Source organism: Mchenga conophoros, linkage group LG11, assembly GCF_057382185.1.
Source record: "Mchenga conophoros isolate Kocher_MC1m ecotype Shallow Benthic linkage group LG11, M_conophoros_male_GT1.1, whole genome shotgun sequence".
Classification (NCBI taxonomy): Eukaryota; Metazoa; Chordata; class Actinopteri; order Cichliformes; family Cichlidae; genus Mchenga; species Mchenga conophoros.
Window position 1 is genome coordinate 7,389,041 of NC_140536.1, and position 26,356 is coordinate 7,415,396.

The window sequence follows — 26,356 nt, forward strand, 5'->3', positions numbered from 1 at the left end:
CACTTCACACTAAGAAAACAAGCTATTGCACACGACTGCAGCTATTTATGGCACCCACAGCCACCAAGGATAACAAGACGCCCAAGAAATGCAGAGCACGCAAATATTCTTCACCCGTTGCCTACTGGTGGTGGTCAGAGGGCCCGGTGGCGCCAGTGTCCGGCAGCCTCGCCTCTGTCAGTGTGCCCCAGGGTGGCTGTGGCTACAATGTAGCTTACCATCACCAGTGTGTGAATGTGTGTGTGAATGGGTGGATGACTGGATATGTAAAGCGCTTTGGGGTCCTTAGGGACTAGAAAAGCGCTATATAAATACAGGCCATTTACCATATTTTTGTAGTCAGGCTTTTGAATTTGCAAGTAAATGCTAGAATAGGTAGGTGTGTTTGCAAGAAAAAAGTATAATACGAAATTCAAGCCCCTTAAGAAGAATCCTCTGTTAAGTTCTTTCTCATCAAATGTCTCTCCTCCACTTCGCCTTATCAGCAAAACATTAGAAACGTGTTGTGAAGCATGTGTGAGGGCGCACATTACTCCTTCATAATAAGAGTTCACGTGTGGAAGAACACACTTACTGTTGTTATTGTTGTTGTTTTGAACTTCTGGCCTCTTGTGTTGTTGCCAGTTAATAGCAGTCCAAGTTCAGCACAGTACAAAACAGAACTGAACCGACAAACGACCAGTGAGAGAAAGTTAACGCGAGGAAGCACGAAATGTACCGTGAGCGAGTACGGCCTGTTCTGAAAATGAATTAGCAGATGTATCTGGTAGTAATTATATTTAATTCAATTAAAACAGAATTAAATGCTCTGTTTTAATTCACTGTCATAAACAGATCGAGAGGCTCTCAGTCGATGTAACCCTCTGGAATCAAACGGCGCGTCCAAGTCACATGACCAATTTAAGATGAGCTAGCAGCAAGACGCAGCCTCGCTGAGTCTCTGTTTCAGCTTGTGTTGAAAGTGCAAACATCAAACTGTAACAGCGCAGTTATAAGGAGTTTCATGCAAACAATAATAGACATGCTGATGTTGTCTCTGCTGTGGACACGTTTGTAACAGGAGCTTTTTAGACATTTTCTCATGTGATAATGATACGCTTCAACTATGTAAAGTAATACATACAAAAGCAAAAATGTTCTGAAACACATTCAGCGTTTTATTGTAGATAATCTCAAAAGAGTTTGGGGTTTCAGGTATTTATTTTAGTTTAATATTGCAAAGCACTGTTTGCCACCAGTGGCTGGTGCTGCTCTCCGCAGCTGCAGGGTGGGATTAGGGCTAGCACATCTGATCACTTACACCTCGCAGGGTTAACAGAATATTGACTGCAATCTTACCAACCTAGCCTGGCGTAATCTGCTCTAAAATGTGATAGCATATTCAAGTATGTAGGATTTTGTTTCCAGTCAGCAAACCGGGAAAAATGGGAAAAAGATTAGAGATTTAATTTAGATATGAGATAACGTGGGATTGCATCTCAACTGCTTTTATATTACCTGTAACAACACCAGCCTGCAACACATGGTTGAAGAAGTGGGAAGAAGCCCGGAAGTGTTGATCAAAAACGCTTCCATATTTTGAACATGTCAGCACCTGTGTGTGACTGTTGATCTTCATTTGTGTCTCCACAGTGCTTCTTTGGGGTGCTAAATGCCCACAACTCTCCACTGTGGAGAGTCTGATGATGAAGATTGACAGGATGATGAGGATGAAGAAGACAGGCCTTTCAATGTGCACTGAGGACTTTCACACAGGAGATGGCCACAGGAGCTACACTCTCAAATTTCCCAGCCCTCCCACACCCCTCTGTCAAGCCGTTTATCCGAAACCCTCCGAACTCCAACTAAGACTGATGTCCCATCAGGTTATTAAACCCCACTGATTGTAATTGCATTCCTCAGTTCTCCTATAGGCATTTCCAAGTTTAAAGAAGGTTTACAGTAGGTTGTACATACGCAGTATAAACTGGAGTCTCTGTATCAGTGTCTTTGCTTGACTCTCTGTAACTCCCCCAGGCTCCGGCCAGGGCCGCACAGAGCCTCCATCACTCTAACATGTATAATAGACAGAGTGTGCACAAGACCACGAGAGAGATGATGGTGTTTAGTACTGTAGGCAAGATCATTTTTATCTGCAGAGAAGACCTGTGAAGTTTGTCCTTCACTCGGAACGAGTACCGCTTTCCTCTTTTCTACTGTGAGAGTGTGTACGTGTGTTTGTGTATTTTTTTTTCTTTTTTTGCAGACTTGATAGACTTTGTTTCATATTTTGTGCTGGGCCAACAAGAACATGTGATATTACGCTACTATGCATAAGCACCCTGATCAGTAGTTTTCATTTTGTGAGGTCTCGCTGAAGGATAGAAAGCGTCCCTCTGCTCCGTTGTCTGTGTTTCGCTGCGGCAACGCCGAGGCCGTCACCGCGCGCTAGCTTAAGGCAGAAATAGAAAAGTAGTCTTAACAAGTATTTGAGTACCGTGTAGATATTTTAAAGTGCATCTCTACATTTGTATAGCAAACCCATGTAGTCCAGAGCGCTCAGTGCTCAATGAACAAACGTCGTGAAATATTAATAATAATTTTTTTTTTTAAATCTTTGTTTATTTAAGCTGTGGCGAGATATCGAGCATGCAAACCTTTTTTTCTTTTAATTGCGTGAAGAACAAAACCGCTTTTTCTTCACTTTTGATGTTTTTAAAGGCAGCATGTTGAACCAGTTGTCGGGTACGGGGGGGTAGACTAACATAGCACATATGCATGTGACTTACACGCATGTGTGTGTTCTTAGTGTGTGTTTATGGATATCAAACAAGACGGTAGCGCTATTCAGCCCTGTGCTCGCTTCTGTGTCGTCAGTGTTATTGACCGAGTGTGGATCGACAAAGCTGACGCGTCTGTAGCTTTACAGAAGAAGCTCTTTAGGTTGACTTCCCTGCACAACATCAGTGAGGCAACTGTAAACAAGCACTAAGCTATCAGAGCTGAGAGCTCCATCATTAAATCACCATCCAATCGTGTCTCCAACACGGCGCCACGTGACACACCGTGAGCAGCGGCCCCACAGTCTCACACGCAGGATAAATATCATAATTTCAATCCGTGCTCCTCTCCTTTGTCTCTCTATTCTTCACTCTGCTTTCAAAGAAAACCTGAAAAGAGAAAAACCAAACTTCTCCACCCCTGAATGTAACCCCGCCCTCCTCCAGGCCCCAGCCGAGCCGTTTCAGTAACTGCAACATGTTCCAATTAGAAAAAGCTTTGAATGTTCAGTATAATAACTGCTGTTTGGTTTTTTTATGTAAAGAGAAAAAAGATGCAGAGCAACAAACAGAATCACAACTACTGCAATGATACTGTCATAATGTGTCACATTTATTATTTTTTTATGATTTTTTTTTTTTAAGAAAAACGCTGTCATGTGGATCGTTTCTGTTAAAACGTAAAGAAAGCATCTTGTGGTCAAGTGCCAAATAAAATAAAAAAAACAGTATTGTATAAATTTATACTGTACAATTGTTCAGCGTTGAACAAAATGTTTGTAATTGTTGCATTTTGTAGGTTTTGTATGGTATATTGTATTTAGTGACTACAGATTTGGAACACAGGATTCTGTTTTCTTCTTTTGGGGTCAAATTCAAAGGCAAGAATTAAATTTACAATATATTGTGTGCAAGTAATCATGTGGTGTTTGCTTAATTGTGGAATATTGTGGAATTAGATGATTAAAGTATTTAGGTTGTTACTTTTTCACCTCAGTGGCATCCTTGACTCACCACTCAAACCAGTGTTCCTACCTGCAAATAACTGTATCTCAGGCACTTTGTTACTGGCAGCCTGTTACCATCTTTAGTTGAGTCAACATAACATTACAAGATATTATTCGAGATAATCACTAATGAGGTGATTCCCAATAAGCTAATAGCAAAATGTTTGGGATATCTTTACACCTCAGAGCTCGAGATTGTTGCACATTCACAACTACCTTTCATTGCAAGGCATCACCAGATGCAATCTTTCTGCAAAGCCTGACTTGGGCTGATTGCAAACACTCTCAGAGACATTGTTGGAGGTTTGGAAAAAATTACTGTCTAATTCATAAACATGTTGCCATCAGTCAATGAGCACAACTTGAGGGGACTCAATTCAACTGGCTGCTAGCTGGTTGAATTCTGGTTATATTCCTAAAGTGCTAATATTGCTGTGCAATGTGATGCAAAGACCACTAGGCAACTGTTAATCATGCTAGCATAGTCAAAAACCTCAGAAACCACTGAGGTGTACACCTGTAGCCAGTATTTTATGATATGACTAAAAATGCCAATGGAGTCACCGATTAAAGATTTCAGTCTGAACTGAAGTGAGAGATCATCAATATTCTGATACACAGTCACATCACTAGCATGACTACAATTACATACAATTTTTGACCCAAACTGCTCTTTCTAGGACTGTCTGTACCATTTCCAGCATCCACTGAAAACTACTCCGTTCAGCTTCCTGTCACAGTTAACCTGTCACACTGGCAGAAGCTCGTTGATCCTGTTGTATAATGTTGCTTCCAGCTGACCTGAGGTCTCCTCAAGGCAGGTACTACTTTACAGAGTTTCTTTAAGGAGGGTTAATAAACTCTGAAATATGGCTTAGGTTTGTATGTTAACAAACACAGAAAAGACTTTTGCAAAGTTACAAGTGCATACTCTAAATCAGCCCAGTGAGCTCCTTTTAGCCTGTAAGTGACACGTCGTAATAGCTGCAGTTTCAAATCCTTAACATGTGAAAGGAAACCTTACATATAGACACATCCCTGGATCAGTTAGTTTCCAAGTACACTGTTTGAAACCACTGTGTACATTTTGACAATAGAAATGTACGACTTTTGTGTAACTCATTAACAATATTTTTTTTTGTGCTACATTTTAAAAACCTTAGACTTAGGAAGTTAAAGAATGTGACTGCTTACATTCATTTTAAGGTCATGCTCAGCCTTTTTTATACAGACACCAATTTTTACCATATAATTGCACTATTACCAAACAAAAGTATAATTAACCTGTAAAAATCAATGTGACCTTTGTGCATAATTAAGTATGTTAATTTGAAATGACCAAAATGTGTTGTGTTAGGTTACAGTGATCACAACAAAGATCATTCAATTAAAAAAATAAATGAATCAATGACTCCATCCTACCTGACTGCCTCAGGATCCGTTTGGGGTTTGTTTTTGTTAGTTTGTTTTAATGGTACAGTAACATTAATACACGTACTGTAGATGTGCACTGGTAACCAGTATATGCGTTTGAATGAAAAAGACATGAATAGGATGTGTATGAATATGTATGGTGTTTTCCAATTCTTTTTCCAAAAGGCTTTTAAGCAGTGCAGTGTGAACGCTATTGATTATGGTAAACCAGTGTTGTAATAAATTGGCTACACAGGTGTACATATTAGATACTGACTTACATTTCCACTCCTGTAATTACAAATATTTAAATCAATTAACATCTTAAGTTATTCCATTTCCCCTCAGTTTCTAATTTGGGAGTGTTTATCTCAAGGCTAAGCCGTGGATGGAAGTCAACTGTCTGAAGTGATTTCCTATGAAAATTTCACAAATTACAAACCCTTAAATTACCATGATGGTAAGCAGATAAGATAAAGGTGAGATAATTCACCTCTATTGGACACGTCATCTTCATTACAGTGTGAACAGGCAACGGAGCAACAACATCAATTGTGATCAGGCCCTTCTACATGTTCAAATTCCAAAGACTTTGAAAACCATGTTCAGGACCTAAAGTTGATCCATCAGTGCGATCTGTCCAAACTGTAATACAGAACATTACATAGAGGCGTCATTTCTCCATTTCACAGCGCCATGTGAGAGTGTTAAAATATGCCTATTAGAAAGCTGTTTTGACATAAAATGAATAACAGCTAGAAGATGAGTCTGGTATTAAAACGCAGTTTAAAGGACACCGGTACAACTTGCTCTGACCTATCCCACGTGAGAAGTTCGCTTACGAATGTTTACTCAATGGCCTTCTTAAAGTTTTCCCCAGAGAATTATCAGAAAACTGATTCAAAATGCAGAACACTAGTGCTCATTTCTGTTAAGATACTAAATTCATGCAGTTTTGCCATCCGAACTATGATGTAGCCAATCAGAGGGCTGCTCATAGCATGTGTGATTTTGCCTTCATATTGTGACACTTGGGATGGGTGTAAAACTGATTTGGTAACAGTTTTTAACATATCTCGGATGTCTATTTTATCGGTGGAGTTCCTAAATGTTATATTTACATAAATGAGACGGGGAAACCTGAAAACATCACACTTCAGGTGACAGTTGTAGCCACTGTTGAGCTGTAAAAACGCACGCTGTAGATTTTGGCAGAAGCAGAAAGAAGTGACTTTATAGAAAACTATTTTTTTATTTGCACATCGTAAAAATTGTACTTCACTGCATGTGAAGTATATGAAGGATACAGGCAGACGCACCGAGCTGGAACAGGATCGCTCCGCTGCTGTGCTCTGATCGGCTGCTGCAGCCTCAAAGGAGTAAACGGATAGAGCGGCTGGGCCCTGCGAGTCCCTAACGAATGTCATAAATACTAATGACTGCAGTCTCTTTAGTGAGAGGAAAAGCAATTAACACACACACACACACACACACACACAGACACACACACACACACACACACACACACACAGAGGAAGCAGAACAATTTAACAAGAGCAATTTAGACCAGAAGTCCTGTTCTATAACGGTGCCTCAATCTAATTATAGATCCCAGGACAGTGGCATGTAGTTACAAGCTGGGATAAATAACTGTTATTTTTTCACTGGCACCAACAGGAAACATTTAGCATGCAGTAAAAATATAACCAATCAAAAAATAATAACATAATGGATGCTAATAAGAGTTAAAGTACCATCACTTCAGATTAAAGTCGAGACATGTCTAAAATTGATTAGGAAGGTAGCAAGCAAAGAGCAGTTCCACGCGACTCAAAGGTGTTGCAAAGGCTTTTCAAATGCCCGTCACGTCATTTCAAAGTTTCGATCACAGGAGGAAGTACAGGGAGGATAACAGAAGGTGCAGGAGAAGCCCGGAGCAGTGCTCTGTGCTGTTAATCTGTTATGACGTCTTCTTCCTGACACCACAGAGAGCTGCTGCTGTCTTTGTGCGGACCGGGATGAATCCTGTTTTTAGTGACAGCTGGGCAAAAAGGGTTCACAACTGCATTCCTGCCAGCTGGTAAGGTTGCTAGGAAAGATCAAAAGATTTTTCCTAACCTAAAAACAAATCCACAAGTTTTCAACGTTTGCTGAGCCTGTGTCCCCAGAGCCAAGGGCCAATGTTCAAAATGATCCATGCAGGACAGGAAAGCCTGCAGAGACTCCCGTGTGATTTCAAAGAACAGTTTGGCTCCAGCATACAACACTGATAACAGCGTTCATGAGTCTGTGCACATGAAATGGATAAAGAGTCACCAAGCACTGATCAACCTCCGTCTGGAGCATAATGAGTATGACAGTGCAGGGGTTAGTAGCCATCAGATCTCCGACAGAGTCACACGCCAGGAGTCTGCTGAGCTCTCGATAGCCAGGATGAAGGTGTCCTCATTGGAGTATTGCTGGATGATGTTGTCATCCATGTTCACCAGGAGCCTGGGAAAGACAGTAAACACATTTAACGGTAATAACTGATCTGGTCAGCTCATGTCTCTATTGCAAATTGATTTCTACATACATGATCCCTCGGCTGTTCTTCACACGGCTTCCCTACAACTTCATTTAATTTCAAAGTTTTGTCCTGAAGTTTGGTTTATGCTAAAATATGCCTTCTAAATGTAAGACGGGCATATTTATTCATCTCTTCTTCTCCTCGTTAGCAAGGGTTACTGACACTGGTTGGCATGTAAAGCTACCTTAAGCCAACAAGCAAACAGACATGGAAGCAAGTGAAAAGCAGAAGAAACTGTTTTTATTGAGTTGGACTCACCCTTTTTTGCTTTTTTGGTAAACCTTGGCTATCTTTTCAACAGGCACCGCATATTTCTCAGAGATCTGTGAAGACAAAGTAGATGTTAACAAAACTGAATCTCTCTCTCTCTCCCCATTTATACATGCATGAATTCAATTCTTGCGACTATTCCGGTTTCAGAAAAGTGTAAGATGTAAGAAGGATCAGAAATAACTACTTCTCACATCTTCAGTCTCAGAAAACACTTTCCTGATGAGTTTATGGTCTCAATCCCTAGTTTCACATCTTAAAGCGAAGAACATTACTAGCCAAAAGGAGGATAAAGCACAGGTCTATCTTGCGACTGTTGGATCCACTGCTCATTTTGTGACGTCTGGTTTGAAGAAGCTAACAAGGTAACAACCAAGATGCTCCAGATGATGCTTCAAAAACAGGGCTTTGCAAACCAACAGGTCACATTAGCTTTGACCCATCTACAAACCGTTTGGCAGTGAACTATTGGTTTGTAGAAGTAATGACTTCTGTTTTGTAAGCAATGTATTCTCAGTACTCACAGCCTCCATCAGAGCTTTGAGGGTTGGGCTGCGCAGCATCAGAGCATCAAACACTTCATCACACGCCTTCCTCACATATAGTAGAACTGGAAAAGTCAAGGTATAGGAAGACAATATTAGGTCAAACCACGACACCAACAAGGACAAGAACTCTTAATGAGAAATAAGTTACCTTTTCTTTCTGGTTCCACTCTGGACTTCTTTAGTGCAGGTGGACAGAGGTCTTCCTGGCCAACACATGAAACCCTCTTCATTAAAACACCTCTGATGAACACACATGCAGAAACACGTGTCATTTTATGGGAATGCTCTTGGTTCCCTGACATGTAACAGTTTGTTTCTTCTAAGGTAGAAACAAGGATAAAAACAAAATTAGCCTTTGTCCAACCTTCTGTAATCTTCTCACCATGGAGAGACCCTCAACAATAAACTCAAGGTCTAAGCGTGTGGAGCAGTGTGCACTAACACAAAGCCACTGTGGGACTCACCCATTTCGATCAACTTCTTCAGTGTTGAAAGCAAACACCTGCAAACAAAATAAAAATAAAAAAAAACCATTATGTCAATTCTGTCTTCACTAAAATGTCAAAACGAATGTGTGTGTGTGTGTGTGTGTGTGTGTGTGTGTGTGTGTGTGTGTGTGTGTGTGTGTGTGTGTTGGAAAGAGCGTGGTCCCTCACCTGCCCCGCTCTCTGCAGGTTTCCAAAGTGGACGTCTGGAATGAAGAGAACGGGCTGGGAGTCCAGGTCTCCAATGCTTTTGAACAGTGCACTTTCAGCACTCTTTATCGTGGTCAACCCCGAGCTGCCATTTTTCCCTAATCCAGAGGCAGTGTGAACTTAACATCTGTTGCCAAGCGACAACTTCAAGTACAGAATTGATTACATTTGCAAACCTTTTTAAGTCTCAGTGTCCTAAGGTCAAGGATTTGTAACCTTGTTTCAGTGGATTTTAAAACAATATGAACAATTTTATTTCTGTAAATAAATTGTAATCACGTCTTAGCAACAAACAAAACCAAAAAAAGGTTTCACCTTTCATACTCTTCCTGAGCTGCTTTTTTTCCTCGTCGCGAAGCTTCCTCTCAGCACCCTGCAAACAGAAAAAAAATGTCAGAATATGTTAAAAACAGGTTAAAAAGGTTTATCCAATTCCATGTTATTAGCTCACCGTTGAGCACATGTGCTAGCAGGCTTCTTTACCTTGTCACAGAAGACCTTAATCTGAGTATAGGCTCTGTGGATTGGCCTGCTGCCACAGCCGTTGTTGTAGCTGTACGTGTCGATCTGAATAATCATAGGCATCCCCTTCACACCCTTCTGAGAGGAGAAGTCTGTGCTCAGACAGTTCACAGAGATAAAGACCTAGGAAGCAACAAAAAAAGAAATAAAAACAAAACATTCAGTTTTTTAAATTTTGTGACTTAAACTGAAGCAGAGATGATGATCATATAACATTGCTAAATCCATGCCATGCAGGGCAGGAACAAGAAGCAAGAACACCCAGACCTCCCTCTCCCCACCTTCTCCAGCTCATCTGGGAAAACATGTTCCCAGGCCAGCTGAGAGATGCAATCTCTTCAGGGTGTCATGAGTCTGCCCAGGAGGCCTTTGTCTAGTGAGACATGCCCAAAACAACTCACACAAAAGGCATCCTTGTCAGATGCCCAATCACCTTGATTTGCTCTTTTTGATGCAGAGGAGCAGCTCTACTCTGAGCACCTCTCAAATGACTACACTCTTCACCCTATCTCAAAGGGAGAGGCCAGCCACCCTTCAGAGAAATCTCATTTCCACTGCTTGTATCCGCGACCTAATTTTTTTGGTCACTACACAGAACTCATTATCATAGGTGAGGACAGTAACGTAGACTGACAGCTTCGCTCTGACGTTTCGCTCTGTCTTTAACACAACGGGACAAGGCAATATCTGCAACACTGCAGCCGCTGCCCCAATCTGTCTGTCTGTCTCCCACTCCCTTGTCCCCTCCCTCGTGAACAAGACCCCAAGTTACTTAAACTCCTCCACTTGGGGCAAAAACTCATCCCTGACCCAAAGAGGACACTCCTCACTTTTCTGGCAGAGAAAGTATCCAATTAGTAGGGGTGCAACAATACACAAAATTCACGGTTCGGTTCGATACTTTGGTGTCACGGTTCGATATTTTTTCGATACAAAAAAAATGTTCATGCCTTTTTAATTTGTCATTTATTAAATTTTCACGGCACATTCCGCACCACATCTCTGTGCGTTCATCATTTGTTTGAAGCCAGCTCACCTCCTGCAACTACTTTTCCGAGAATACATGCTTCTTTTGTGGTTCGGACTCCTTCTGACATTTCTTTGGAGGTGGAGGAACATCACAGTAATTGCTTAAAGGAGCTTCTTCGAAATCTTTAAGAGTTCTAAACAAATGTCTGTCCTCCTCCTGAAAATCTTATGTATGCAAACACGCGTTGCAACTTCATATCTTGTGCCCGTTTTTTATTTTGACAGCGAATGCGCACCTGCGGACCACTTATGTGCAGCCCTGGTTATTTCGCTTGTCATATTGCAGCCACAGAAATTCTTTTGTCCATGAAACCATAAAGCTGCACTTTCTTTTTGCCTTATAGTCTGATTTGTCATAACTTTTCCGTTTTGTGGTAAGCTTTTCTTTGGCTGTCACTTCTTCACCCTGACCTGTCTTATTTGGCTCAGCAGAACTAAAATATTGTGGCGAGCTCAGACAAGGAGGAGACTGAGGTATCGTTTGGTCTTGCTTACCGTGAGCTAGCCAGGGAGCACAGCCGTTTATTGACATATGCAGAAGAACACTGCCGCTAGCTAACTGCTCAGCGCGGCAACAGCACAGCAACAACAACAACACCACACAGGGCGCCCTCTGACCCCGGAAGGACACACCGTCGCAGCGAGAGGGCGTCACCCGTCACTATGGCAACATAAACAAAACATAACTGTACAAACAGAACCCCGAACAGCCCTGACCCGCTACATAGCCCCCAACTAAGGGGTCAGTCGTCCCCGACGACCCCATTACCCCACACAAAGTCCTGCAAATGTCCAGGTGCCTTCTTTTGGCGCACCGGCCGGTCACGACCGGCGGGGGAAAAGTCACTCGGGTCAGAACATGGGGTGCCATCATCATCCCACTTCTGACACCAATGTGGCGAGCTCAGACAAGGAGGAGACGGAGGTATCGTTTGTCTTGCTTCCCGTGAGCTAGCCAGGGAGCACAGCCGTTTATTGACATCTGCAGAAGAACACTGCCGCTAGCTAACTGCTCAGCGCGGCAACAGCACAGCAGCAACAACAACACCACCACCACCACCACACAGGGCGCCCTCTGACCCCGGAAGGACACACCGTCGCAGCGAGAGGGCGTCAACCGTCACTACGGCAACATAAACAAAACATAACTGTACAAACAGAACCCTGAACAGCCCTGACCCTCTACATAGCCCCCACCTAAGGGGTCAGTCGTCCCCGACGACCTCATTACCCCACACAAAGTCCTGCAAATGTCCAGGGCCCTATTTCAGGAAGCCGGTTTAGAAAACTCAGAGTGAAAAACGATACTCAGGGTTGAGTAACCCCGAACTGTCCAACTCGGAATATTCGGTTTCAGAAAGGCTGATAACAATTAGTTCAGTCAACGTGGAGTTGCTTTAACCCCAAGTTAAGCGCGCACACGAGGATACATAAAGCCCTGATTAGTGGAGCACAGATTAAGCGAGTCACCATGGAGACGGAGGGAAAGAAGGCGCGGTCAATGTATTTTACAGCGCTTGAGGCCGAAATTCTGATGGCAGCATATGCCGATAACATGCAAATTTTGCGGAAAAAAAGTAACACAGGCTCAGCTGCAAAAGAAAGGGAGCATGCATGGCAAAACATAGCCGACAGAGTCAATGCGTGAGTGTTAATTTAAACATTGATCTAGGGATTTCCACCCATTTAACACGTTATTTTATTATATTTTATTTTTTTATTTCATACATTTTATTTTGTGATGTGATGTGAGCGCAGGTGCAACCCAACAGGCCCCAAACGTTCCTGGCAGCAAGTAAAAATGAAATATAAAAATATAGTCCAAACAGGTAAGGTGTAATTGTATTATGAGCCATAGTGCTTGGTCTGTTTGTCCGATGTAAATCAATTGCAGTTAGAGGCTACATTAATTTTCTTTCTGTAAGCACTTATTGAAATTATCTGAGCACATTACAAGTACATATTTGCTTACTCTGTGTGCTCAAATGTGACCCGTTATAGCCAACAGAAAAAAAAGCGGAGGCCCGAAAAACAGGTGGGGGTCCTCCACCACCACCACTCACAGAGGCTGAGCAGTTGGCTTCCACATTTGTGATAATGTTGGCAGCATCACATATGATCTTCACAGTGCAGAGAACACAAATTAGCATCCATTACTATAGTGAAATAATTTGTTAGTTTGAAATGCTACAGGGAGCTATGTACCTGTACATTAATGCTGTGGAAAGACTTCCTGTTCACATAGTCTCCTTCATTTACTGAAGGAGCAATGATTGGAATGTGAGTGCCATCTATACAGCCAATCACGCCTGGGAACCGTGAGAATAAATGTAAAATTTAAGTAGTAGTTCAAGTATCACCACATCATGAATTAAGTTTCGTTCATCCTGATACCTGCAATTTTGTGGAATCCCTCTTTGATAAATCTTGTGGGTCTATGACCGGGGAACACCACAAACGAGTACAGGAGACGTTTCAGTGCAACTGTAACATTCCTGACTGCCCGACAGACGGTAGCCTTGGAAACGTGCTCAGCGTCACCAATATTATACAGAAAGCTCGCGTTTGCAAAAAAACGAAGTGCAATACAAATAATATGTACAGAACTGAGAGCATGTCCGCGATGTGTCACATGAGTAATATTAGGCCTGAGGATGTTATTCAAATAAATTATAGATTGTGCTGAAAAACGGTAACGTTCACACAGAAAATCATCAGGAAATGATAAAATGTCCAAACGCGCTCTAATCACTCTCTCCCGGCGGAGAGCTCTGCGGAGAATTTGGGCTTCAACATCTACTGGCTCTTCAAGGAAGGGGCACGCCATGTCTGACACTTCCTACAGTCAGGTTTCCGACACAGAGGCGGAGAAAGTCAGGGTTAGTTGAAGTAAACCTGCTAGGGGGCAGGTTAGCTTCACGGAGTGTGTCGTCATAGTAACTCACTCAGGATTAATCTAAACTCGCTTTGTGAAACCGAAAACCCAGAGTTTCCGTTAACTCAGGGTATACTTACTCAGAGTTTGCACTAAACCGGCTTCCTGAAATAGGGCCCAGGTGCCTTCTTTTGGCGCACCGGCCGGTCACGACCGGCGGGGGGGGAAGTCACTCGGGTCAGAACATGGAGTGCCACCATCATCCCACTTCTGACACCAATGTGGCGAGCTCAGACAAGGAGGAGACGGAGGTATCGTTTGGTCTTGCTTCCCGTGAGCTAGCCAGGGAGCACAGCCGTTTATTGACATCTGCAGAAGAACACTGCCGCTAGCTAACTGCTCAGCGCGGCAACAGCACAGCAACAACAACAACAACAACAACACCACCACCACACAGGGCGCCCTCTGACCCCGGAAGGACACACCGTCGCAGCGAGAGGGCGTCAACCGTCACTACGGCAACATAAACAAAACATAACTGTACAAACAGAACCCTGAACAGCCCTGACCCTCTACATAGCCCCCACCTAAGGGGTCAGTCGTCCCCGACGACCTCATTACCCCACACAAAGTCCTGCAAATGTCCAGGTGCCTTCTTTTGGCGCACCGGCCGGTGTTGTGCCAAAAACTGATTTCCAGTGTTTCTGTGTATTTTTTATGTGTAATATCTTTACGTATGTTCGTAAATAGACTTCGGTGAACAGGGGATACAAAGGGGTTACATAAAGAATTAAAAAATTATCTGTTTTTTAAGTATCTTTACAACTTGTACTTACATTATAACCAATCCGGTCCTTTATCCCCACTTAAAATATTTTTACAGAACTATTGTAATATTTGCTGCCATTTCTGCTGTCCTGTTGGGCAACTTACTCTTACAAAATACATTTTTAATGTTAATGAGATTTTTTTTTATTGCATAAATAAAGGTTATATAAAAGTCGCTGCCAAAAACTGATTGCGGCTTGTATCTTGCTACACGAATGTTGTTTGTGGCTCAAGATGACTTTTATGTCATCCATAAGGGATGCATTTGACATATGTTTAACATATTATAGCCCAACAAGTTACTTATAGCACTTTAAATATGAGCAATCGCTTTTTGGCAAATACCGGAAATCAGTTTTTGGCAGACAATCACTTTTTGGCACAACACCGGTCACGACCGGCGGGGGAAAAGTCACTCGGGTCAGAACATGGGGTGCCACCATCATCCCACTTCTGACACCAATGTGGCGAGCTCAGACAAGGAGGAGACGGAGGTATCGTTTGTCTTGCTTCCCGTGAGCTAGCCAGGGAGCACAGCCGTTTATTGACATCTGCAGAAGAACACTGCCGCTAGCTAACTGCTCAGCGCGGCAACAGCACAGCAACAACAACAACACCACACAGGGCGCCCTCTGACCCCGGAAGGACACACCGTCGCAGCGAGAGGGCGTCACCCGTCACTATGGCAACATAAACAAAACATAACTGTACAAACAGAACCCCGAACAGCCCTGACCCGCTACAATATATATCCTGCTGCTTTTACACACGCACTCACGTAAGCTCAGCGATTCTCTGCGCGATCAACCTCTCACATGTTTAAGCTTGCTGCGGGAGATTTCACTTGTCATGTTTGCATAGTAAGCTAACGATTGATAAGACGATGTCAGAGGAATTGGTGCACAAATTATCATCATTCACCAATCAGTGCTGTAGCTCTCTATACACAGTTCGCGCGATTGCAAAGTGAAAGCAAAAAACAAGCGCAAATTCAAACGGGATTTCAATATGTCACATATTGACAGTGGCTCACCGATGCCAATGACATAATTACCCAGCTACATTTCCGAAAGAATGCAAAAGCATTGACATATATTTTTCCTTCCTATGATAGGCAGACGGGCAGGGCAGAGATAGATTTTGGTAGCCCGACTGGAAAAATCGCTAGCCCGGGCAGGCGATTTTGCGAGCCCTGTATCTGATTGAGGAATCGCTCATCTTTGGAAAACAGACTTTATTACAGAGAAATGTCTCTTTCCAAAATAAAAGCTATACTATACGCTTCTTCTGGGCTATATTCTCAGCAGCATATTAAACATATCAGGTCCCCATAAGAAGAATCATGTGCTAACCGCTGTCTAAATGACTCGGGTAAAGGGTAAAGTTTGTAGCATGCGTGCTTGTCGTTTTTGTCTGCTTCCACTTGTCTTTGCACTAGGGTGATGTCGGTGTAAATGTGCTGTCATATTTGTTGTGTTCCCACTAGTGCTGTCAGCATTAATCTCGTTGAAATGACGTTAACGCCACAACACGGCAAATCTCTGTTAACGAGCTACTGCGGGTGGCCCGGGGCTGGACGGCCAACACGTTAATGAGCTAACTGCGCTAACACACTAGCTCCCACCCATGTAATTGAGCATTGCGTGGCACATCCAATATACTGTTTTACTTTAGTCCATGGCGCTTACCTTCAGGGTCATACCTCACATGAAACCCAAAATAGTTCCAAACGCCAGATCTGAATGAGGGTGGGGGAGGTTCAATTTGCCATGTTGCAAGGAGAGCTTAACTTCTGTCTCAGTGAATCTGCGTTCGACTACTCCGCCTAAGCTGCACTGTCGAGCGCAGATCCACTGAGCGCTCAACACAGACAGCATCGTCAGAAGGAAAGTTGATAAAATAAATTAAAAATTTATTTTGTATTGTTTGATACATATGCATACTGAACCGAAAGCACTGTATCGAACGGTTCAATATCGATATGAGTATCGTTGCACCCCTACCAATTAGGCACAATTTTTAGGGCCAAATATAACAACCTCAGTTTTGTCTGAAATTGAGAGAAAAAAATTACAGGACATATGGGTCTTTATGTCTTTTAGACAAGCCAGCCTGTACTTTCATCAATTGATTTTTGTCATCTGGCTGTTGTCATAGATAGATATAACTGGGTATTATCTGTATAGCAATGAAAGAGATATGCTAATAATAATAAAATGGCCAGCAAGTCAGGCCTCATACCAGCATGGGTATTCTATTTAGAACATATTCTTTCTATTATAGTCCTGAGTTGATGTCAGGTTGAATACAAATTTCAATATAATCAACTTCTACAAGCAGAGCATAAAGTACATGCCGCACAGCTTATGGGCACTAGCTGCTGCACCAAAGTTTCCAGAAACTGGCCAATCAGAACAATGTGGGATCTTAGGGAGGGGTCCCTAAAGAGGCAGGCATAAAAATGGTGCATTTCAAATAAGAAAATCTTTGTTACAGAATTCCATTTCACTTTTGTAAACACCTGTAAAGCAATAAACAGCAACTTGCTATTAACTAAAAGGTATTCCTGCATTAGTTTAACCATAAGAGCCCGTTATTAGTCAATATGTTTTCTAATGAAGCTGTATCTGACTCACAAACTGTGTGGTAATGATAGAAAGTTTAGAGGATCCATGAATCACAACAGCAGCAGTTCACAGGCCACAACAACTCATAAGCCTCCTTCAAATTCGCATGTGTCAAGTAAAAACACTTCAAAGACACAGAGGTACAAGAATGTGGGATTTTATATAAAGAAATCAACTGTTTAATATTGTTTCAGAACCGCGAGTGTCCCAGATTTCAGAAATATATGGCTCTTCTCCACCCATTCCTCTTTCCCAGAGCTAAAGTAATTGGGCATAGCTGCAGATCTGCAGGTTATTAAAAGCTTGTGAAAAGAATTCACAAAATGTCACCCAAGTAACAGCACCATCCTACCACTATTTTAATCATTTAGTGTGCTCTTTAAGCAATAATACATGTCATTATCTTAACACATTTAATTGCACAATGGAACAGATTCTCATGATTGGTGCCAAATCATCCAAACGGACAGAATTTCCACATGAATCTCCCAGCTAAACAGGACGGGCAGCTTCAGCAACAGGTCGGCAGAGACTGATCACAGTGGATTCATAACTGCGGCTAAACACCAATTTTCCCACTACGCAGCATCAACAGCATCGTGTCTGAACCTGCAGAGGTGAGGGCTGATTGCTGGAAAAGCCTGGAGCACAAATGAGCCTCCTACACACCTCCACAAATTCACACCTCCACAGACCCAAGCCATTTCAATTTTCTCCACAAGCGCCGGACGCATTGCTGCTAGCAGCGTGTGTATGTGTGCGTGGGAGGCTTGTTGTGTTTGCGCGATCCGCATGTGTAAGCGTACCTTCCTAAAAAAGGGGGGGGGGGGGGGGGGGTGGAAACAAAGTTCACAAGGGCACTGCAGAGTGGCTGTTTAGTGCCATCCGCTCAACCAGCACAAACAAACACGAAAACAAGAGTTGTGTGCAGCAGGAAGCCACTCATCTCCCGCCCGAACCAACACATTTCACACTCTGTTACAAGGAGGTTGCCAACTGTTACCTGGCAACAGCCAAAGCATGCAGAAACAAAACATAACGTGTCCACCAAATAAAAAAAGTATAGATATATTTATTTCATCTAAACTGGTGTCAAATTAGCAGTGGAGAGCTACATTTCTAAAAAGAAAAAAAAAGATTATAGGAGTGACACGAGGCTTCACATTTCCTCACAGTAACCCTATTGTTTTGTCCTCAACCTTTTCCACCTCATTTCCCCTGGGGGGTGGGGTCTGGCCTCATACTGGAGGCTTGTGAGTCAGAGTGCAGCAGAAAGGGTGAGAACCACTTGGCTCACATCTTACAGCACAGCCACACAGTGTAATCAGTGCTTCTAATGACCTAATTGATATTTAGTAGGACAAATTGTATTCATTAGACAAAGCAGATCATATGCAAAACCCAGAAGAAGGGATTATTACAAACTGTGAATGATGACGAAGGGAGGATATCGTCACAGTTAAAAGCTAAATCCTCAGTGCTCTCACTTTCAAAATACCTACCACCTCTAAACAAGAGGCCAGACTACAGGATCATCCATGCTTTGAATATACATACTGGCAAAAATCCAAACATGCTGGTTACATTATTTATTTGTTTAACATGCATGAAGGTGCTACCATGGAATTTTGGCCAGAGCTTGAGAGAAAAGTTCAACCTCACAGGGACTTCCTTGAGTTTCACTCACATTAAAAGGACTAAGATTCCTCTAATTTTGCACCTGTAGTATGTAGCCTGACATAAAAGTGATTTAACTACTAATAATAAAAGGTGCCATCCGAGACAGTCACTTCCCTTTCTGTAAGACTAATGGTACACAGTGGTACACGATTGTGGTCAGGTGTACAATCACACACACACACCGCTCGATGCAGTACCGTCACAGTACCGCCTGAACACACATTTAAAGCAATTACGGTTTGTGAAAAGCGTGTGCGCCACACAGTAAATATTTATCCACAAACCAGCAAAACGGCAATTACCCGTCTGTCAGCGAGGCAGTTTGAGAAGTTCCCATTAAAACTGGAGCTGAATGGGAGCCCCAGGGCTCAAAACACCTTAGGGTGGACTCATTCTTTAGTGTGTTTGTGGGTGTGTTTACACGCTGTGTGCAATTTGTCTTCATCCAACTAACCGACGTCACTGCGTAGAAACCTGAGCAGGGTTGTTTTCAAGGGTTTGTTGCCCTGTACCCGGCGTCTCTGCAGCCCCAAATAACCTGACACAAAGCAGGAGACACGCCTCCCGTCATCGGGGCCAGTCATACACTCAACTAGAGTGAGAGTATGAGGTATAAACAGTCCACTGACGCGGTTCAGCACAGACCAGGAGTCCTAAAGACAAAAACTTGCGCTTTTATTAAGCAATCCTCCCCACACAGGGCTAAGAGTTTACGTCGTCTGACCTGTTCAGCTTCCATGGTGTGACACATACAGCCCCCCCCCTCACCTTGGCTTCTTCACTGACATCCCATGTGAAAGACACAGCATTGTAGGCAATTTCCTCCACGTTCCCGATGTTGAAGCTCTCCTTGTAGTCAGCTGAAGGCAAACGGAGGAAACAGGAGAAGTTTGGCGTCAGATCTGTTAAAATTTACCTGTCTGGAGGCACATTTTCTTTTTTGTGTATGAATTTTTCAAAACATAGTTGCATAACAAAAACAACTATACATTTATCTTTGTATCTTGCTATATATCTCTATATAATAGAGAGAGAGAGACCCTCCTCTTCGCAGATCCTCTCCAAGTCATTAATGTTTCATGCCTCATGTTTGGCAACTGGAACCTTCAGCTACCTCCACAGATTTTCTATAGGATTAAGGTCTGGACACTGACTCGACCACTCCAAGACCTTAACATGCCTCTTCTTGAGCCAATCCTTTGTTGCCTTTCGTGTTTTGGATCATTGTCATGCTGGAATACCCACCCACCCCATTTTCAATGTCCTGGCTGAGGGAAGGAGGTTCTCACCCAAGACAGTACGTGTCCCCATCTCTCCTCCTTTGATCCAGTCCCTTTGGCAGAAAAAACACCCCCAAAGCATAATGTTTCCACCTCCATGTTTGATGGCGGGGACGGTGTTCTTGGAGTCGTAAGCCACATTCTTTCTCCTAAAACATGGCGAGTTAAGTTGATGCCAAATAGGTCTCATCTGACCACAACACTTTACCCAGTCCTCCTCTGAATCATTGAGATGTTCAGTGGTCTGTACATGTTCTTTCCAACTGTTTTCTTGGTGACTGGGTTTCCAGCTGCCTTGAGATCATTGACAAGTTCCTCCCGAGTAGTTCTGGGTTGGTTCCACAGTGTTCTCATTATCACTGAAACTCGATGAGGTGAGCTCTTGCGTGGAGCTCCGGACCGAGGGAGATTGGCAGTTATTTTATGGTTCTTCCATCTGCGAATAATCGCACCAACGGTCGTCACCTTCTCCCCCAGCTGCTTGGCGATGGTCTTGTAGCCCATTCCAGCCTTGTGTAGCTCCACAGTCTCGTTCCTGACATCCTCAGAAAGCTCTTTGGTCCTGGCTATGGTGCAGAGTTTGGAATCTGGATGGATTGATTGCTTCTATGGACAGTTATCTTTTATACAGGTAACAAATTAAGAAGGCTCCCAATGTCAGCTCGTTACCTGGATAAAATATACCTGGGAGCCAGAAATCTTGCTGATTGATGGTGAGCAAATACTTATTTCATTCATGAAAATCTGAATTTATTTCTTTTTTATTATTGTTCTGTCTCTCACTGTTCAAATAAACCTACTGCTGAAACTATAGACTTATCTTTTCTTTGTTAGTGGGCAAAGCTACAAAATCAGTAGAGGTTCAAATAATTTGTTCCCTGACTGAGTGTCAACTAAATTTTTGATTGTTCATACTGATCCAAGAACTCATAAAGACATACAGTATACTTATTTAGTAAGTGGTTGAGGCAGTGATCATTTCCCAAACTAGGAAACTGCTCCCTCTGAGTCAGAACAACAATAACAGTTAACATTCCACCGTTTCTCTCCTACAGTAGCATTTTGTCTTTAAATCCCATTACAGGCAGCATGTCTATTTCATTATCTCATATTTTCAACAGTTCACAACACTCCACCATTAACTCCAAATACACTGCCTTATTTTCACTCTCCCACCTTGTCTGTGGCAAGTTCATGCCAATACTTGCCATGAAAATTCACCAGAGTTTATGACACCTGGTTCATTCCTTTCGGTTTTAAGCCACAGGCTGGGGCACGTCTTTTGCTGAACGCACATGATATGGCTACAATCCAAGCCCCCACCTATTTCTCCTGTTAACGTCTATGCAAACATAGACCCATAAGCGTCTTTCCACAGCACTCCTGTGGGAATTCAGGCTTGACTGTTATTCAAATTATATCAGGTTTCAGCTCTGGATATGTGACAGGATTCTCCTGGAGCCTCCTGTAAGACTGCCACCTACTTAGTCTCTCCTTAAATGGTTTTGTGAGGTTTAGGTGAAAATATCTAGTAGTCCCCATCTACACCATTATTGTACAGGTAGTGAGGACAGAACGTCTTACCGATGTCCAGCACTCTCTGCTTGGCAGTGTGCTGCCTTGAGTGCCAGTATTTCCAATTCTTCAGCTGCTCATCTCTGCCCTTGTCGTCCCCAAAGACAACCATGATAACACTCTACAGGAAAATATGAAGTAGAATAAGGTCAAATATTTCACACTACTGAGTGATCAAGTCCTCAGCCTCCTCCATCTTCCCTCACTCACCTGTACAATACTGTTCTGTGGCAGCTCAGAGCCTCCCACGGTGCACTGATCACTCCTGGATAGACTCCTATCAGCTCCATGGGATGATGTCACTCCAGTCACTCCGACTTTCCCTCTGGGCTGATGCAGGGATGATCTGAAGCCGGCCGCAGAGAGCGTCAAAGGGTAGAACTGGCCGCGGTTCAAGTAGGCCATGGGTCCTTCTCCTTGGCGTGGCCGGAGAGATAACGTGGCCTCCAGGTTGTACCGGAAGCTGTCACTGTAAGGACATAATGGGCTCCATAACTGCCATTGGTAAGATGACTACTAAAACAATGACAGGTGAAAGTAAAATATAAAACTGAATGTTATTAAATATAGCCTTATACACTCTTCCTAATATATAGTTTAGGCTTTGAAGTCTAAATCCTGTGTGTGCCAATAAGGAAACTGGACTACAGTCATTGAACTCTTGCAATCCTTGACAATATTAATATTTGATAAAAATTAATGACTTAAGACAATCTTTTAAAATGAAGGACATCCTAATCTAAAAATCAAATTATATACCAGCTTCTTTCATTTTAGAAAAACTCTTTAAGTTGATGCTTGTGCACTAGAAAAACTCTATTCCTGTCATATTATCAAATTAAAGCAATCACAGCCAAATGGAGGAACTTGTTAAAACTTTCACTCTAGGAGAGCAGATTAATGCTGGTGTATGTGACTCAGTAAAAGAGGTCAAGCAACAGCAGATAGTCAGCATCACCTTTGACATACTAAACACATTACTGTCCAGAGGTAAATACTTAAATCAACATTTTAATCGTGGGGGGGGGGGGGGGGGGGGTGAAATGAGCAGATAAGAAGATTGCGAGGAACTCTTTAAAGACACTTATGACTCTAAACAAACTTGAGCCCAACATACACTCAACAAAAACTTTATTACTAGTGTCCCTTTTGCTTTCAGAACTGTGTTAATTCTTCATAGTGTAGATTAAACAAAGTGCTGGAAAATTTCCTCAGAGACTTTTTTTTCCACATTGCCATGACATGCCGTGATTTCCGGGGCTGCACATCCACGATGAACATCTCCAGTTCTACCCAAAGTTGCTCCACTGGATTGAGATCTGATAATTGCGGACACGAGTACAGTGAACTCATTGCCATGTTCAAGAAGCCGCTTTGAGATGCTTTGAGTTTTTTGACATCATTATCCTGCAGGAAGCAGCCATGAGAAGATGGTACACTGTGGTCAAAGGGATGGAGGTAGACAGCAACAACACTCAGGTAGTGCTGTGGAGTGTAAGCGACACTGTTGGCACTAAGGCATCTGCAGTGCAAAGAAAATATCTCCCACGCCGTCACACCACCACCAGCCTGAACCGTTGATTCAGTGCAGGATGGATCCATGCTTTCATGTTGTTTAAATTAGGTCTTAACCATCCACCTATTGGAGCCAAAATCATCAAAATCATCCAACCACACAATGTTTTTTCCAATCCTCTATTGTCCGATTTTGATTCCTACTGTCTTCTTCTTAGCGGGCAGAGCAGCTGTAGCCACAGCACACTGAACCACAGTTCAGTGTGTTGTGTGTTCAGAGATGCTCTTCTTTTTTGGAACAAGTGGTTATTTGAGTTACTGCTGCCTTCCTATCATTTCAAGGCAGTCTAGCCATTCTCCTCCAACCTCTGTCACTTAAATCACCTTTCTTCTTCATTCTGATGCTTAACTTGAACTTCAGCAATTCATCTTGACCATGTCTGCTTGTCTGAATGCATCCAGTTGCTGCCAAGTGATTGGCTGATCAGATCATATTGTGTTAACAAGCAATTGAACATTGCATTGCATTTTGTACCAAACAGCGTGGCCAGTGAGTGTGTGTCTGGGCCGCATAGATTCATTGAAACACACCGAAACCCTGGTTAACCTTAAAAAACACACATTGCAGTTTCTTTAGACTTAAACCCCCACATACACCATTCTTCCAAAGCACTGAATGAGGGTTAATCCAATGCTGAAAATAGTTCCATAAGTTCCGCCTGCAGTGTCATGTTAAGGAAACTGTGACTGACTTTACAGGTTTTATTTTGTTTATAATGTTTTGCATGTTTTGATTTGATAGCTTTACGCAGGATGCCCTTCGTGATGCAATGAATGTGGTTGCAGCTTCACAGAACAATCACAGCAAATGGGGAAACTTAAACGGTGTTTATGTTTTTTCCCCACATGAGATTTGTTGGCAATTTTTTTTTTTAAAAAGCACCTAAAATTCATAGTCATTCTTCTCTCAGGATAAGATGTGTGCACATAAATGTTATTCTAATTTTTTGTAGTATCGCCATGTTTTTAAACTTACACTGGTAGACTGTGGTGAAATTCATCGACTCCCGAGGAAGAATTTTTATGGTACATCTGTAAAAGAAGATACTAATGAGCAAACTATTCATGTAAAAAGAAATAATAATGAAAATAATGAATAATAATAATAATAATGAAAAAGGATACTTATCAGTATCAACAAAACTTGTATAGCAACAACCAACAATTCTATTCAGATTAGGTCTGACCTCTTTTTCCACTGGCTCCTCATACGTGCTGTCCAGACTGCTCCTCTGTTCGTCTTTCAAATAGCCAGTGAGGGACATATCATAACAGCTTTGCTCATACAGCCTCCTTATTTGGTCTCTAGGCTCTTTTTGGCAGGTGCCACCAGAAAATGAAAGTGGCATGGGGGCCTGGCTTTCTGTCTTGACCAGAGCAAGAGGTCCATTCTCTCCACCTTTACCATCTCCTTCTCTAGAATCTCCTGCGTGGCTTTCAGCTCCATATTTGTAGCCCTGCTGGTGCTCAGTGGTTGTGCTGTTGTTTAAAGAGAGGTTAACAGGCAGTGACACCATAGCTTGAAGCTGGTGACCCACCATGTCCAACTTTCCGCAGTTGCTGTGCCCATGAGCAGAAGGCTCTGTGGGCTTGATGGCACTGGGTGTATACCTCTTCTCTCTGGGAACCTGAAAGGATTATGACAAGTCCAGAAGCAATTCAGACCTAAAATAAATCAGATCATTGTATGTGGCAATGTCCTTTATTATTCTTTGTTTCATACCTTATAGTAGTCATACAGCACCCCTAGAGCTGCTGGACTGTTCTCATCTCCATTGATGTTCATCATGGCCTTTGAGGCAGCTGTCAGTGGGTTCTCCAGGAAGATTTTCCATGCCTAAAATAAATCAGATAATTATAAGTGGCAATATCCTTTATTCTTCTTTGTTTCATACCTTATAGTAGTCATACAGCACCCCTAGAGCTGCTGGACTGTCCTCATCTCCATTGATGTTCATCATGGCCTTTGAGGCTTCTGTCAGTGGGTTCTCCAGGAAGGTTTTCCATGCCTCATCCTCACTGCCGAGCGGTTTGCGATGGGCCACCGACACTTCGTTTGGTACCACCACCACCAGCCTTTTGCTGGGAACGACCGATGGGAAAAGACAGAGAGGCATGTTATTACTACAAAGTCATTCTTTCATTAACAGAAGCCAGTGCCAAGCCACTAAAAATGCCCCAGGCTGTTTCTCACCAGACTTCACTCAAATTGCCTGCTCCATGTGGAGCATGTTTATTTAAGTCCACTTTTGCTGGTATATCTTTAAAAATGAACCAGTGGAAATGAAGTCATTCAGAGATATTGGCATGAAGATAAATTTCGTCTGACATCGTGGTAGTTCTTAATTTTCAAATTTTTGTGAAATCTTTCATAATAATGAAAGCATAAACGAAACCAGTAACGTTTATGTGCAGGTACGTGAACGGTAATTAACTCATTCTAAAATAAATTATATTAGTTTAGTTTAGTAATTTGTGTCCCTGGGGGTGTTTATATAGCATAGGCTCCAGTGCACATCTACTGATAGCAAGAAGACAAAAAATATATCTAAAAGGAACTGGACTAAAACTGACAGAAGTTATTATCAGTGATGCTAAAACTTTCTCTTACCTGTCCAGGTCCATGTTGCTTCAAGTCCCTGCTGTTTTCTAGGATTGCTAGAGAAACTGGACTTTCAAGTTAGTGCAGGTAAGTTTGTGTGGGAAACTGCAAAAATGAGCCCGGGAAAGGCTGGCTCTATTTAAGGTCTCACTAAAAACCGCCAATGAAATCCTCTGGATCCTCGCGAACACATTTCCCGATGCCCATAGTGTAAGAAGAAAATGTCCATATTAAAAACAAACAAACAAACAAACAAAAACAAAACAAATCGATAATAATCCGTATAAATGGAGACAGGGGTGTATTCTGTTTGGAAAAGGTGATCAATTAAGACCGAGGTAGTACAGCACCTAAGGCAGGATAAACGAGGAAACGAAAGCTATCCCTGTGATTGGTGATATACTTCTAAGCGTCGTAGTACAGGACTGCTCCCCATTGGTGAATGGAAAGCAGAAAGGCGTGTCTTGAAAAATAGGTAAAAGGTGGACTGCCCAACGTTAAA

At 42.5% G+C, this 26,356-nt stretch overlaps 2 protein-coding genes across 4 annotated transcripts in view; one reads left to right on the top strand and one right to left on the bottom strand.

Annotated features, from left to right (window-relative positions):
- The window catches only part of ncalda (neurocalcin delta a), a 66,471-nt gene extending 62,721 nt beyond the window's left edge, over positions 1 to 3,750 (top strand). For all 3 annotated transcript variants that reach the window (XM_085290655.1, XM_085290656.1, XM_085290654.1), the window contains one exon: positions 1,633 to 3,750. The gene's annotated coding sequence lies outside the window, so the exon portion shown is untranslated. The remainder of the gene's footprint in view (positions 1 to 1,632) is intronic.
- LOC146563514 (grainyhead-like protein 2 homolog) lies at positions 3,744 to 26,227 on the bottom strand. Its single transcript, XM_085290653.1, has 16 exons — positions 25,864 to 26,227; positions 25,169 to 25,334; positions 24,976 to 25,089; positions 24,440 to 24,880; positions 24,229 to 24,284; positions 21,888 to 22,146; positions 21,687 to 21,798; positions 19,591 to 19,682; positions 9,745 to 9,906; positions 9,577 to 9,634; positions 9,223 to 9,359; positions 9,031 to 9,068; positions 8,715 to 8,806; positions 8,543 to 8,628; positions 8,007 to 8,071; positions 3,744 to 7,672 (listed from the first exon to the last, which is right to left on the bottom strand). Exons 1-16 carry the CDS (start codon positions 25,875 to 25,877, stop codon positions 7,558 to 7,560), a joined length of 2,007 nt encoding a protein of 668 aa, XP_085146779.1. The 5' UTR covers positions 25,878 to 26,227; the 3' UTR covers positions 3,744 to 7,557.
- Between the last annotated feature and the right edge of the window lie 129 nt (positions 26,228 to 26,356).